The sequence below is a fragment of the Spermophilus citellus genome (assembly GCF_964194105.1).
Source record: "Spermophilus citellus genome assembly, chromosome: X".
NCBI classification, from domain to species: domain Eukaryota; kingdom Metazoa; phylum Chordata; class Mammalia; order Rodentia; family Sciuridae; genus Spermophilus; species Spermophilus citellus.
The window spans coordinates 69571148-69583428 of NC_138190.1; the positions used below are offsets into that span (position 1 = coordinate 69571148).

The following is a 12281-nucleotide window of genomic DNA, read 5'->3' on the forward strand; positions in this document are numbered from 1 at the left end:
GAGCGCGTGCAGGAGGGGGCGGGTAGGGAAGGATCCCTGGCAAGATCCCGAGGCGAGGCTCGCGTGCCTGCCCCCGCCCTGGCCCCCAGCGCCCACCCAGTCGGCCCGGCCCAGCCATGATCAAGGCGATCCTCATCTTCAACAACCACGGGAAGCCACGGCTCTCCAAGTTTTACCAGCCCTACAGTGAAGATACACAACAGCAAATCATCCGGGAGACTTTCCATTTGGTATCTAAGAGAGATGAAAATGTTTGTAATTTCCTAGAAGGAGGATTATTAATTGGAGGATCTGACAACAAACTGATTTATAGACATTATGCCACCCTATATTTTGTCTTCTGTGTGGATTCTTCAGAAAGTGAACTCGGCATTTTAGATCTAATTCAAGTATTCGTGGAAACCTTAGACAAATGTTTTGAAAATGTGTGTGAACTGGATTTAATTTTCCATGTAGACAAGGTTCACAATATTCTTGCAGAAATGGTGATGGGGGGAATGGTATTGGAGACCAACATGAATGAGATTGTTACACAAATTGATGCACAAAATAAACTGGAGAAATCTGAGGCTGGCTTAGCGGGAGCTCCAGCCTGTGCTGTATCAGCTGTAAAGAATATGAATCTTCCTGAGATCCCAAGAAATATTAACATTGGTGACATCAGTATAAAAGTGCCAAACCTGCCCTCTTTTAAATAAAATATTAAAAAGGCCACTCCCAGGTAAAATCCAGGGAAAAGTCATCTAAGTTTACCCTGCAGTTGTTTACCAAAAATAGAGGAGGAGAGTTTTAACTTTTGCTCTTGGATTTAAGTCAAGGTACTGTATAGAAATTGTGTAAAGTCAGTATGGAAGTTCAATATTGCTTTTCTTGCTCAGTGGTTTAAAAGAAATTGAGTAGTTCCAGTGGGATTTTTTTTCCTTTTTAAAACTGCATTCCTATGCCCACCTAAGGCATGCCTCTGTGTATTGGCTATTACAGTATTTTGAAAAGTAAGATATTTCTTTAATTATGTACAACCTAAAATGTTTGGTGTTTTGTATGGATGGATCATCAGTGCAGCATTCCTAATTCTTTCTGCTATTTGTCACAATTGTTATTTAAAGAACCAAGTGTGTATTGCATGAAAACATTATGACCTTTTTCTCTTAGTTTAAATAAATTCCAAGGTAACTGGACTTCTAAAGCACCTGTCTGTTTGCCTGATATCTACTTTAGCAATAATTTTTTTATGACCCTCTGACTCAACAAAGTAAATAAAAGTATATTTTATCACTGTTAAAAAAAAAATGAGAATCTGGAAGAGAAGCTAAATCCTGAGGATGGATAAATGTGGGGCAAGAATGAGAGAGTCAATATTAAAACACAGTTCCCTACCCTGATTATCTGGTAAAGAAAAACAATTACAGTTACATGTTGGTGCACTGTGCAATATGACAGTTATAGTTATTTCATCCTTTGCAATTTGAAGAGAATTTAGAAAGCACTCAAAGAAGAAGGGAGAGGAATTGCTTTGATTTTTTTGAAAGCAACAGACCTGGTAAAATCAGAAAAGTTTATTATCATTTGTTTTGAATAATTTCAGCAAGTTGATCTTCATACAAATTCCTTTTAAATATAAAAAACAAGTTGTCAGTGTATACTCAAGACCATCAAATCAGTCCGGTATAAAAAGGACTCCTACTCAGACTTGAGGATTACACCTCCATTTATTAGAAGAAAACTATTTGCCCATACAAAACCCAGGCCTAGTAACTTGCTAGGCAAAAGTGGAGTAGGAGGCACTGTTAAATTAAAAGTCACTTAAGCGCCTTGCTTGCCTGTAATCCCAGCGGCTTGGGAGGCTGAGACAGGAGGATCTCGAGTTTAAAGCCAGCTTCAACAAAAGGGAGGCACTAAGCAACTCAGTGAGACCCTGTCTCCAAATAAAATAAAAAGTAGGGTTGGGGATGTGGCTCAGTGGTTGAGTGCCTCTGAGTTCAATCCCTGGTACCAAAATAAATAAATAAAAGTCACTTGAAAAGATAACAGTAAGGCAGGGGTTGTGGCTCAGTGGTAGAGCATTTGCCTAGCACATGTGAGGCACTGGGTTTGATCCTCAGCACCACATAAAAATAAATAAATAAAGGTATTGTGTCCAACTACAACTAAGAAAAATTTAGGAAAAAAAAAGATGACAGTAACTTGGGCAAAGGGGTGCACACCCATAATCCCAGCGGTTTGGGAGGCTGAGGCAGGAGGATCCCAAGTTCAAAGCCAGCCTCAGCAAATTAGTGAGGCACTAAGCAACTCAGGGAGACCCTGTCTCTAAATAAAATATAAAAAAGGGCTGGGATGTGGCTCAGTGATAAAGTATCTCTGGGTTCAATCCCCAGTACCAAAAAAAAAAAAAAAAAAGACAGTAGCTAAACAGAAAGTTCCCCAAGAAGGGCTGGGGGTGTAGCTATGTGGTAGAACACTTGCCTAATGTGTGAAACCATGGCTCAGTCCCCAGCACCATAAAAATTAAATCATTAATTCTCATAGACAGCCACACAGGTGGCAGCCATGTTTCTAGCCTGTATAAGCCTTTATGTTCTGTAAGCATCCCAGGGAACATCAGTCAAAATATATAAATGCTTTACCCACAGCAGGGGTAAGTACAGATCTTTTTTTTTTTTTTTTTTTTTTTTTTTTTTTTTTTTTTTTAGTTTTCAGCGGACACAACATCTTTGTTTGTATGTGGTGCTGAGGATCGAACCCAGGCCGCACGCATGCCAGGCGAGCGCGCTACTGCTTGAGCCACATCCCCAGCCCAAGAACAGATCTTATGACGTTCATTTCTCAATTCTCAAAAACCCAGTGCTATTTGGCATGGTAGAATGGGGTATGCACAGTGAAATTATCAACCATTATTTGCCATATGAAGAAGTATTCCTTCCATACCAAATGAAGGTCAAAAAGACAAGGAGAAAAGGAGAAGCTGGCATACTGGGAGATGGCAAGCTGAGCAACTCTAGCAAAGCCTGATATCCTATATAACCACAAGGGGGACGGCACATTCCAACTCTTGGGAGCTGTTAAAAGAGAAAGAGCTGGGCCCAGTGGTGCACTCCTGTAATTCCAGCAGCTCAGGAGGCCAAGACAGAAGGATCATGGGTTCAAAGCCAGCCTCAGCAATGGTGAGGTGCTTAGCAACTCCATGAGACCCTGTCTCTAGATAAAATACAAAACAGGGCTGGGGATGTGGCTCAGTGGTCAAGTGCCCCTGAGTTCAATCCCTGGTACCAAAAAAAAAAAAAAAAAAAAAAAAACTGGAACAAGTTACCCTGTAATCTCAGGTACTTGGAAAGCTAAGGCAGGAAGATTAGAAGTTCAAGGCCAGGGGCTGGGGATGTGGCTCAAGCGGTAGCGTGCTCGCCTGACATGCGTGCGGCCTGGGTTCGATTCTCAGCACCACATACAAACAAAGATGTTGTGTCCGCCAATAACTAAAAAATAAATATTAAAATTCTCTCTCTCTTTCTCTCCCTCTCTCTTTAAAAAAAAAAAAATATATATATATATATATATATATATATATATATATATATATATAAATAAAAAGAAGTTCAAGGCCAGCTTCAGCAACTATGTGAGACCCTGTTTCAAATTTTAAAAAATTAAAAAGGGTTGGAGATATAGCTCAGTGGTAAAGTGCTTGCCTTGTATACACCAGGCCCTGGGTTCCATTACAAGCACCAGACAAACAAACAAATTGGGCCAGGCATGATAGTGCACACCAATAATCCAATAATTTGGGAGTCTGACAGCTGAGGCAGGAGCATTGCAAGTTTGAGGCCAGCCTCAGCAACTAAGCAAGGCTCTAAGCAATTTACTGAGACCCTGTCTTAAAATAAAAATGGCTGGGAATGTGGCTCAGTGGTAAATCATGCCTCTTAAAATCCCTAGTACCAAAAAAAAAAAAAAAAAAAAAAAAACAGAACTCCTGACAATGATTGGCAGGACAGTTTAATTGTTTTGTTTTTGTTTTATTTAGGGAATTGACCTTGAGTGGGTTTATTTTACAGGAAGTGACTAAGAGGGAAAGGGGCCACACAGAAGACTCAGATACAGCTTTTCGAGGGATTGAATAACTTCCACATCACCAAGTCGACAGTGCTAGTGAAATCTAATAGCAGATCTCATTGTGGGACCCTATCTGCAGTGCATGCACTATCATCATTAAATGCCAAACCCATCTCCTGAAGCAGAGGAACCAATAATAAGTCCATGGCTGATATAAACATTTGTCTCAAAGGCATAATGAGGAAAACATCAAAAAGAACAGGACCACATTATGCTTTTTGCATTTTTTTACAGCCTCATTGGGAATTCCCAGTTTCCACTAACCCAACTTCTCTGAAACTATTATCTGGTATTATATGGAACCTCCAAAAATGTTCAGTGATGAAATAAGTGTGGGAAACAATGCATACATAATAAGTTATAAAGTTCTACTGTAAAGAAACCTGATGGGTTTTATATAAATTGCTGATTCCTGAGCTTATTAGACAATAGATAGAACCCTTTAAAAATGAACATCTATTACTAGCTCAGATTTTTGGAAAATGCTGCTTAACCATTTTTGTGAAAATGTCTTATCTCAAGAATAAGAGGAATGTGTCAACATTGGGAACATGCATAAAACAAATAAAATGGCTTTCAAAAACTCAGTATATTAGGACACCTATAATCCTAGCTACTTAGGAGGCTGAGGCAGGAGAATCACATGTTTGAGGCCAGCCTGGGCAATTTAGTGAGACCCTGTCTCAAAAAGTCAAAAGGAGTGGGGATGTAGTTAAGTGGTAAAGAACCCTGAGGTTTCACCAATATGGGAAAATTAGCATATCAGGACTGGGGGTGCAGCTCAATGGGGCTTATGTGGCATGCATGAGACCCTAGGTTCAATCCCCAGGATCACAAAAAATATTAGAATATCTAAAAGTTTAAGGCAATGATTTAAAAATCATTGTCTGAGGCACTTGCTCAATGGTAGATACAGCAAAGAAAGTCAGTTAGATTTCAAAGCAGACAAGCAAATGCTTCCCAAGGACAGCATGAAGACTGCTGTGCTTCATCATGGCTTGGCCAGTAGAAAAAAGAACAGCATTCAGTGGCATCTCCTTTTACTACTTGTGACACACACAAACTTCCTCCACAAGGTTCATACCAAACTTAAAAGCAGCCGTGTATGAAATAGTCTGTCTTCTAGGTTCCTCCAAAAGCCAAATAACCAGGAGTCTAGGGCTTCTAGGGGAAGAGAGAAATGGCTCATGCTGGCACCTGCAACTACTATCAAAGGAAGCTTCCTTTACATTTTTAGGTGCAGTCTCCAAAGTAGCACCCAAAAGCTACAAGAGAACACATTTCTTAGCATTCTTCTTTGAGGCAGGGTAAAGCACTGCCCGGATAGCTTCCAAAAACACCTCATGTACCCCATCGTGCATCAGGGCTGAACATTCCAGATACTTCACAGCCCCTACCTGCTTAGCCAGCGAATTGCCTTGTTGAGGAGTTGTGGGCACTAGGCTCTGCTCCTTCAGCTTCTTCACTGTCTCATGGTCACTTCGCAGGTCCCTCTTAGTGCCTACCAGCAGAACAGGTACATTGGGGCAATGATGGGAGACTTCTGGGTGCCACTTATGCCTCACATTGGCATAAGAGGATGGGTTGCCAATGGAAAAACAAATGACAAAAATATTGGTCTGGGGGTAGGAGAGTGTCCGCAATCGATCATATTCTTCTTGGCCAGCAGTATCCCACAGATTCAGGCTGACGATTTGGCCATCCACAGATGTTTGGGCACTATAGTTGTCAAAGACAGTGGGGATATACTCCTCAGGAAATGCATTTGTAGTGTAACTGATGAGGAGGCAGGTCTTACCCACAGCCCCATCTCCTACAACCACACATTTGATGGTCTGCATTCTTCCCTTGTAATCCTATGTACAAGAGAAAAAAAAATATTCAGAGATATTTGGTTAATTTAGGGAGCTTTATAAACATTTCTGAGAAGGAAGAGAAAGGAAAGCACCCCCCCCACACACACACACACACACACTCCCTGTGCCCCTAACACCATAGAAGAGTAATCTGGGAAAGCTTGTATAGGACAAGAGTTTTTTACACTGGACTGTTTTTACACTTTACAGTCCACTGGAGCTTGTGGACTGTGAGAGGACAGGCTTTAGTTGGTTCTAGAAGCCACCTCTGGGATTGTGAAAATATTATATGTATGTGTATAAATAAATTTTTCTTCAAAGAAGATCCAAAGTTGTCAGATTCTCAAAAGTAGTTGTAAATCCAGACAGATTAAAAACTATTCATATACATAGGTATGAATGATAAGTTGTTGTCATAAGGTTTGGATATACTATATCAAAGGTGCTAACATACTGCAGGTACTCAGGAAATGGTAACTATAATTTTAAAAAACATAGGCATAGAAAGGTTTCCAAGATTGAAAAATGGTACTCACCATATAATAGTTATTTGTTACACATTTGTCATAGGGTCTGGATATACTTTATCAAAGGTGCTAACATTGCAGGTGTTCAGTAAATGGGGATTGATTAATTTAAAAAAAAATAAGTGTAGCCAGTCTCAGTGGCTCATGCCTTTCTTTATTCCTACAACTCAGGAGGCTAAGGCCAGAGGCCTTGTAAGTTGGATACTTGCCTGGGCACCTTGTCTCAAAATTTTAAAAAATAATAATAAAAAGAGCTGAGGATGTATTTCAGGGCCAAGGCACCCCCCCTCCCAGGTTCAATCCCCAGTACCAAAAAATGAGTCAAGGCTCCGAAGTCAGACTTCCTGGAGTCAGAAAGCTTCCTAAGCTTCATGAACTTGGGCAAGTTCTTAACCTGTGTTAAATAAAAGAAGATATGTGTAGTAGTTATTAATCACTGTCATATACACAGTCCTCATTAAATGTTAGAAGCTATGATGATGTATTTTGTTCATTTGTTTCATTTTTTGTTGTTGATGTTGTTGTTTTATTTTTGTGTGTGTGGTGTTAGAAATCCATTTCAGGGCTTCTCAAACGCCAGAATGTTGCTCTACCACTGAACAACACCCTCAGCCCTGGACTTCTTAATTCTGCTAATACTATACTACTGAGGGAAGACAAAAATTCTGTAATATGGTTTCAATGCTAGAAAAACCAGAGGTCTCATACCATCTTCCCACCTTATCTGAACAAAACAACACCACCATGCTATTGTCCATTTCTTCATGAAACAAGTATTTCAGAGTAAATGATATGACAAATAATCTCCAAAAGTATATATAAACATGTGCTCTCATGTTTACACCCCCATATTAATATCCTATCACTGTCCTGCCCTCGATTTAAGCTGCAAAGCATTCTACTTTCTTTTTTTTAAAATTTCCTTGTTCTTTTTAGTTATACATGACAGTAGAATATATTTTGATATATCATACATACATGGAGTACAACTTCCCATTTTTGTGGTTGTACATGATGTGGAGTACATTCTACTTTAGATTCTTAGTTATTGCAATTTTGCTTTGTTCGGTACTGGGGAGTGAACCCAGGGGTGCTTAACCACTAAGCCACATCCCCAGCCCTTTTTATTTTGAGACAGGGTCTTGCTAAATTACTTAGGACCTCACTAAGTTGCTAAGACTAGCTCTGAACTTGGAATCCTTCTGCCTCAGCTTCCTAACCTGTTGGGATTACAGGTGTATACCACCACACTCAGCAGACTATATCTCTCTCATTTTCTTTCTTTCTTTTTTTTTTAAAGAGAGAGTGAGAGAGGAGAGAGAGTGTGAGAGAGAGAGAGAGAGAATTTTTAATATTTATTTTTTAGTTCTCGGCGGACACAACATCTTTGTTGGTATGTGGTGCTGAGGATCGAACCCAGGCCGCACGCATGCCAGGCGAGCCACATCCCCAGCCCATCTTTCTTTCTTTCTTTCTTTTTTTTTTTTTTGAACCAGAGATTGAACCAAGGGGCACTTAACCACTGAGCCACATCACCAGGCCTTTTTATATTTCATTTAGAGACAGGGACTTGATGAGTTGCTTAGGGCCTTGCTAAATTGCTGAGACTAGCATATATATTTATTTTAGTTATAGATGAACACAATACCTTTATTTTGTTTATTTATTTTTGTGTGGTGCTGAGGATCAAACCCAGTACCTCACACATGCGAGGCTAGTACTCTATCATTAAGCCACAACCCCAGCCCCTGAGGGCTGGCTTTTAACTCACAATCCTCCTACCTCAGCCTCCCAATCTATTTGGATTATAGGTGTGTGCCACCATGCCCAGCCAGACTCAATCTTTTTTATTTATTTTTAAAATATTTTTGTAGTTGTAGATGGACACAATACCATTATTTTATTTATTTATTTTTATGTGGTACTGAGGATTGAACCCAGTGCCTCATACTTGCAAGGCAGGCACTCTGCCACTGAGCCACAATCCCAGCCCCAGACTCAATCTTTATAACATTAATTTCTTCAAGTGTCAGAACATGGAGGAAGGGGATTGTCATATGTATTTGGTTACAGGGAATAAAAACAAGAATTTCTCACCTTGGTAATTTAGAGAAATAACATTCCCATATTGCTGTCATATTAGGCAAACAAAAGAAGAAAAAACAAAACAAAACAAAAAAAAACCTCATCATGGGTCAGTTTAAAGAGAAGTTGGCCTTCAGAGCATGTTTCACATAAGCCCACTAGGGGTAGCTCTCTGCTCACATAATTCTAACCAGGGAGACTGTCCATAGATCCCATACCTTAAAAAAAGTCCAGAGCATAATTCAGCTCTGATGGGCAACTATGCCCTAGGAATAGGCATAACAATTACACAAATTCTATGATAACAGGGCAAAGCCACCACCACACTCCCTGTGAATAGCCTTTTTTGACTTCCTGTCTGGATTCTCTTCTTCCTATGAATTCCTACATCAGTTAGCCTATGCAACCCCACTTCCAGCCTCCTTAGATATCATCCAGTGTGTGAAACTCCTGCTCAAAGGGACTGCTTTCAGGACAACAGTACAATTGGGGGATGGTAGGTTGCAGAACCAGGGTAAAACTTAAGCACAAAGACTACTTTGTACCCTAAGTTCAGCCCCTAAAATAACTGGGAAAAGTTATCTGTACTTGTTTATCTTGGTTTAGATATACTAGTGCTCCTGGCATATATGGTCTACAGATAATGACTATACATGGCACACTAATGGCTGGGTGCCTAGGTAATAGTATGCAGTCAGAATATCACAGAAATAAGAAAATCCAAAGCAGTACCAACTTCTTATAAACACCTTCATTCATAGCAAAATCTCTATGAAAGGCAGGGTTTAGCAAAAGTCCCAGGGCGGGGGGGGGGGGGGGGGGCTTCTTTGCACAATTCACTTATTTGTATTAAGCCCATGTATTCTGGACACTGTTTTCTCATGTATGTGTTTGAAATTTTTAATAGTTATAAAGTCTCAAAATAATGCTAAAAATATTTTAAAGGGTTGGGGGCTCTGAGAAAAAGCTAGGAATTATTTAAAGAAAGGAAAATATTTTAGGTTGCATCACCTATATGAGAAAAGGTTTATATCAACTCCAACATCTGGCACCATGCTGTCCTTGTCAAGGATCATGCACAATTTTCCTCACCTCATCACCACCACTATCCATATATTCTCCCAGATTCTACCCTAGGCACTGCACTGCTGGGAGGGATCTTTAAAGGGGTAAAAACTAGAAACTTAGTTTGGTGGAAAGGATAGGCTATACATTAAAAGGCAAATAAGGCCAGATCTAGTGGTGCACTCCTGTGTCTTCCAGTCTTTTTTTTTTTTTTTTTTTGTAGATGGACACAATACCTTTATTTTATTTTTACGTGGCTGCTGAGGATTGAACCCAGTCCCTTACACGTGCTAGGCAAATGCTCTACCACTGAGCTACAGCCCCAGCTCTTCCAGTCTTATCAAGTATCCTCCACAAATAGTCTACCCAGCAGGCAATTTTCTCCTAAGCTATATTCACCATATATTCACAACATTCAAGTCAGGCATGGTGGCAACCCACCTGCAATCCCAGCAGCTCTGGAGACTGAGGCAGGAGGACTGCAAGTTCAAAAGCCAGCCTCAGCTACTCAGCTACTGAGACCCTATTTAATAATTTAAAAAGGAGGATGGGGCTGAGGTTCATTGGTTAAGTGCCCCTGGGTTCAATCCCCAGTACAAAAAAAAAAAAAATCAACAATATTCAGGATCAGCTCAGAATAGTACTGTTTATAACACATTCTCCAAGTTGCAATCTTCCCACGTCTGTGTCTACATCCATGTAAAATTACTCTGTAACTTTCTGAAACCAAAACAATTCAGTATAAGTTTCCCATTTTTATTTACTACTTTCTTCAATTTAGTTATCTATAGAACAAATGAAGCTTTTTACATTGAAGACTGCTTTGATTCAAGACTGGTCAAAGGAGACTTTCAAGGCGCTTGTGGATGATGGAAACCTAGTGAACACTTCCCAACCCTGGGGGAGGTGTGGGAAGAGGAGGAGGGTTTTTATCTGACGCTAGGAAACTTAACCTAAGGAGGGGCAAGTCTAGTGACCCAATCACAGAAACCACAAGCCCACTCAGCACTTTCCTCACATTCTCCACCAAGGGTAGTTTACTCCAGTTTCATAAGGACTACTAAGCCTGGGACAGAGAGGTGCCCCCCCCCCACACACACACACACACACAACATAGGATTCACAAATAGGAAGGGTTGGGTCAATCTCCCAGACCTAGCAGACCTACACATATCTCACTCTACCCCACCCCCAGCAAATTCCTTCCATTCAGGGAGTAGCTCAAATCCTAAGGCAACTGTCCCGGGGGAATAGGGAGACTCTAGCAGAGAAGAAGGTAGTTGGCTGTGGGAGGGTCTGTCTGTCCATAAAGGTTACCCGGCAAAGTCTGATCTTTATCCAGCGCTGCCGATGGACTGCTGCTGGCCGGCTGGCGAAGCGTCCGGGAGTTCTTAAGTGGGGCTAGGAAAGACAAGCTGTGAGAGCTCAGCGACACATCCGGGTAGCGACTGAGTCCCACCCCATCGTTGGACGCAGTCTTCATTCGATGCCCCGAGACCTCCTGGGAAGTGGAGTTCCAGGGCCCGCCTAGCTATCAGCAAGTCACAGGCTCTTAAACCACACTTTAAGGACTACTTAAGATCCCAACCCCAGTACCAAATGACTTCTTTACCTTAGCGAAATGAGACCACTCTCTCCTTCCAGTCTCCAGAGCTCCACCGTGCCTGGCTTGAATGTTTCTTATTGTGAATGTAGCTTAGGAGAAAATTGCCTGCTGGGTAGACTATTTGTGGAGGATGCTCTATTAGATAAGACTGGAAAACTCAGAGGTCTGGACCTCTGACTTTCCCAAGACCAATATTAATATAGACTTAAGGACCAGAGAAGGTTTTTGAAAAAATGAAGGGGATAAAATGAGGTAGTGAGGGAATTAGAGTTGCTTTTTGTTACCATATATTAGTTTGTATACGTTTTTTGTCCTTTTGGGGGGCTGGCGGAAAGGTACTGGGGATCAAACCTAGGAGTGCTTTACCATTGAGCTATACTCCCAGTCCTTTTATTTTTACTTATTTATTTTTAAAGAGAGAGAGAGAGAGAGAGAGAGAGAGAGAGAGAGAATTTTAATATTTATTGTTTATTTTTTTTCCAGCGGACACAGCATCATTGTTTGTATGTGGTGCTGAGGATCAAACCCAGGCCGCACGCATGCCAGGCGAGCGCGCTACCACTTGAACCACATCCCCAGCCCCCCAGTCCTTTTATTTTACTTTGGGGTGGGGTGCTAGAAATCAAACCCCAGGCTTCATGCATGCCAGGCAAGCACTCTATCACGGAGTCACACCCCCAACCCCATTTACATTTTTTAGAGTTTTATATAAATAAATCATACAGTATGCATTCTTTTAAAACAACTTTATTGACATACAAATTCACATAACCACACAGTAAATCCATTTACAGTGCACAATTCAAGCTAGGGTGTAGCTCACACACCTATAGTCTCAGCTACCAGGGAACCTGAGACAGGGTGGCAACTTTTGAGGCCAGTCCTGGCAATTTAGTGCAACACTGTCTCAAAATTTAAAAAAGAAAAAGGCTGGGAATGTAGCTCAGTGGTAGAGCACCCTCTCGAGTGCAATTCCTGTATCACCATATTATCCACCCCCCAAAAAAAATTAAGAGAAAAGTACAATTCAATTTT

The 12281-nt window shown here is 40.9% G+C and overlaps 1 protein-coding gene and 1 pseudogene across 4 annotated transcripts; one reads left to right on the forward strand and one right to left on the reverse strand.

Moving 5' to 3' along the window:
• Nucleotides 1–709, forward strand: LOC308639704 (AP-3 complex subunit sigma-1-like; annotated as a pseudogene). The gene has a single exon. The product of its transcript is annotated as an AP-3 complex subunit sigma-1-like (transcript).
• Nucleotides 710–3587: 2878 nt separating this feature from the next.
• Nucleotides 3588–11114, reverse strand: LOC308639101 (rho-related GTP-binding protein RhoG-like). Of its 3 annotated transcripts, none has more exons than XM_081277112.1 (3): nt 10958–11113; nt 6801–6884; nt 3588–5963 (listed from the first exon to the last, which is right to left on the reverse strand). In XM_081277112.1, exons 2-3 carry the CDS (start codon nt 6861–6863, stop codon nt 5373–5375), a joined length of 654 nt encoding a protein of 217 aa, XP_081133238.1. In that variant the 5' UTR covers nt 6864–6884; nt 10958–11113; the 3' UTR covers nt 3588–5372. The 3 variants fall into 3 exon arrangements, with proteins under 3 accessions (XP_081133238.1, XP_081133239.1, XP_081133240.1); XM_081277113.1 differs by lacking the exon at nt 10958–11113 and adding an exon at nt 10082–10943; XM_081277114.1 differs by lacking the exon at nt 6801–6884 and having other exon boundaries at nt 10958–11114.
• Between the last annotated feature and the right edge of the window lie 1167 nt (nt 11115–12281).

Excerpts from the sequence above, each read along its gene's own strand:
- LOC308639101 (XM_081277112.1), bottom strand. The coding sequence starts at position 6,863 with ATGAAGCTTAGGAAGCTTTCTGACTCCAGGAAGTCTGACTTCGGAGCC. Across the intron at positions 5,964-6,800 it reads GAGCCTTGACTCATTTTTTG|GATTACAAGGGAAGAATGCA; the intron begins GTACTGGGGATT and ends TCTTGTACATAG.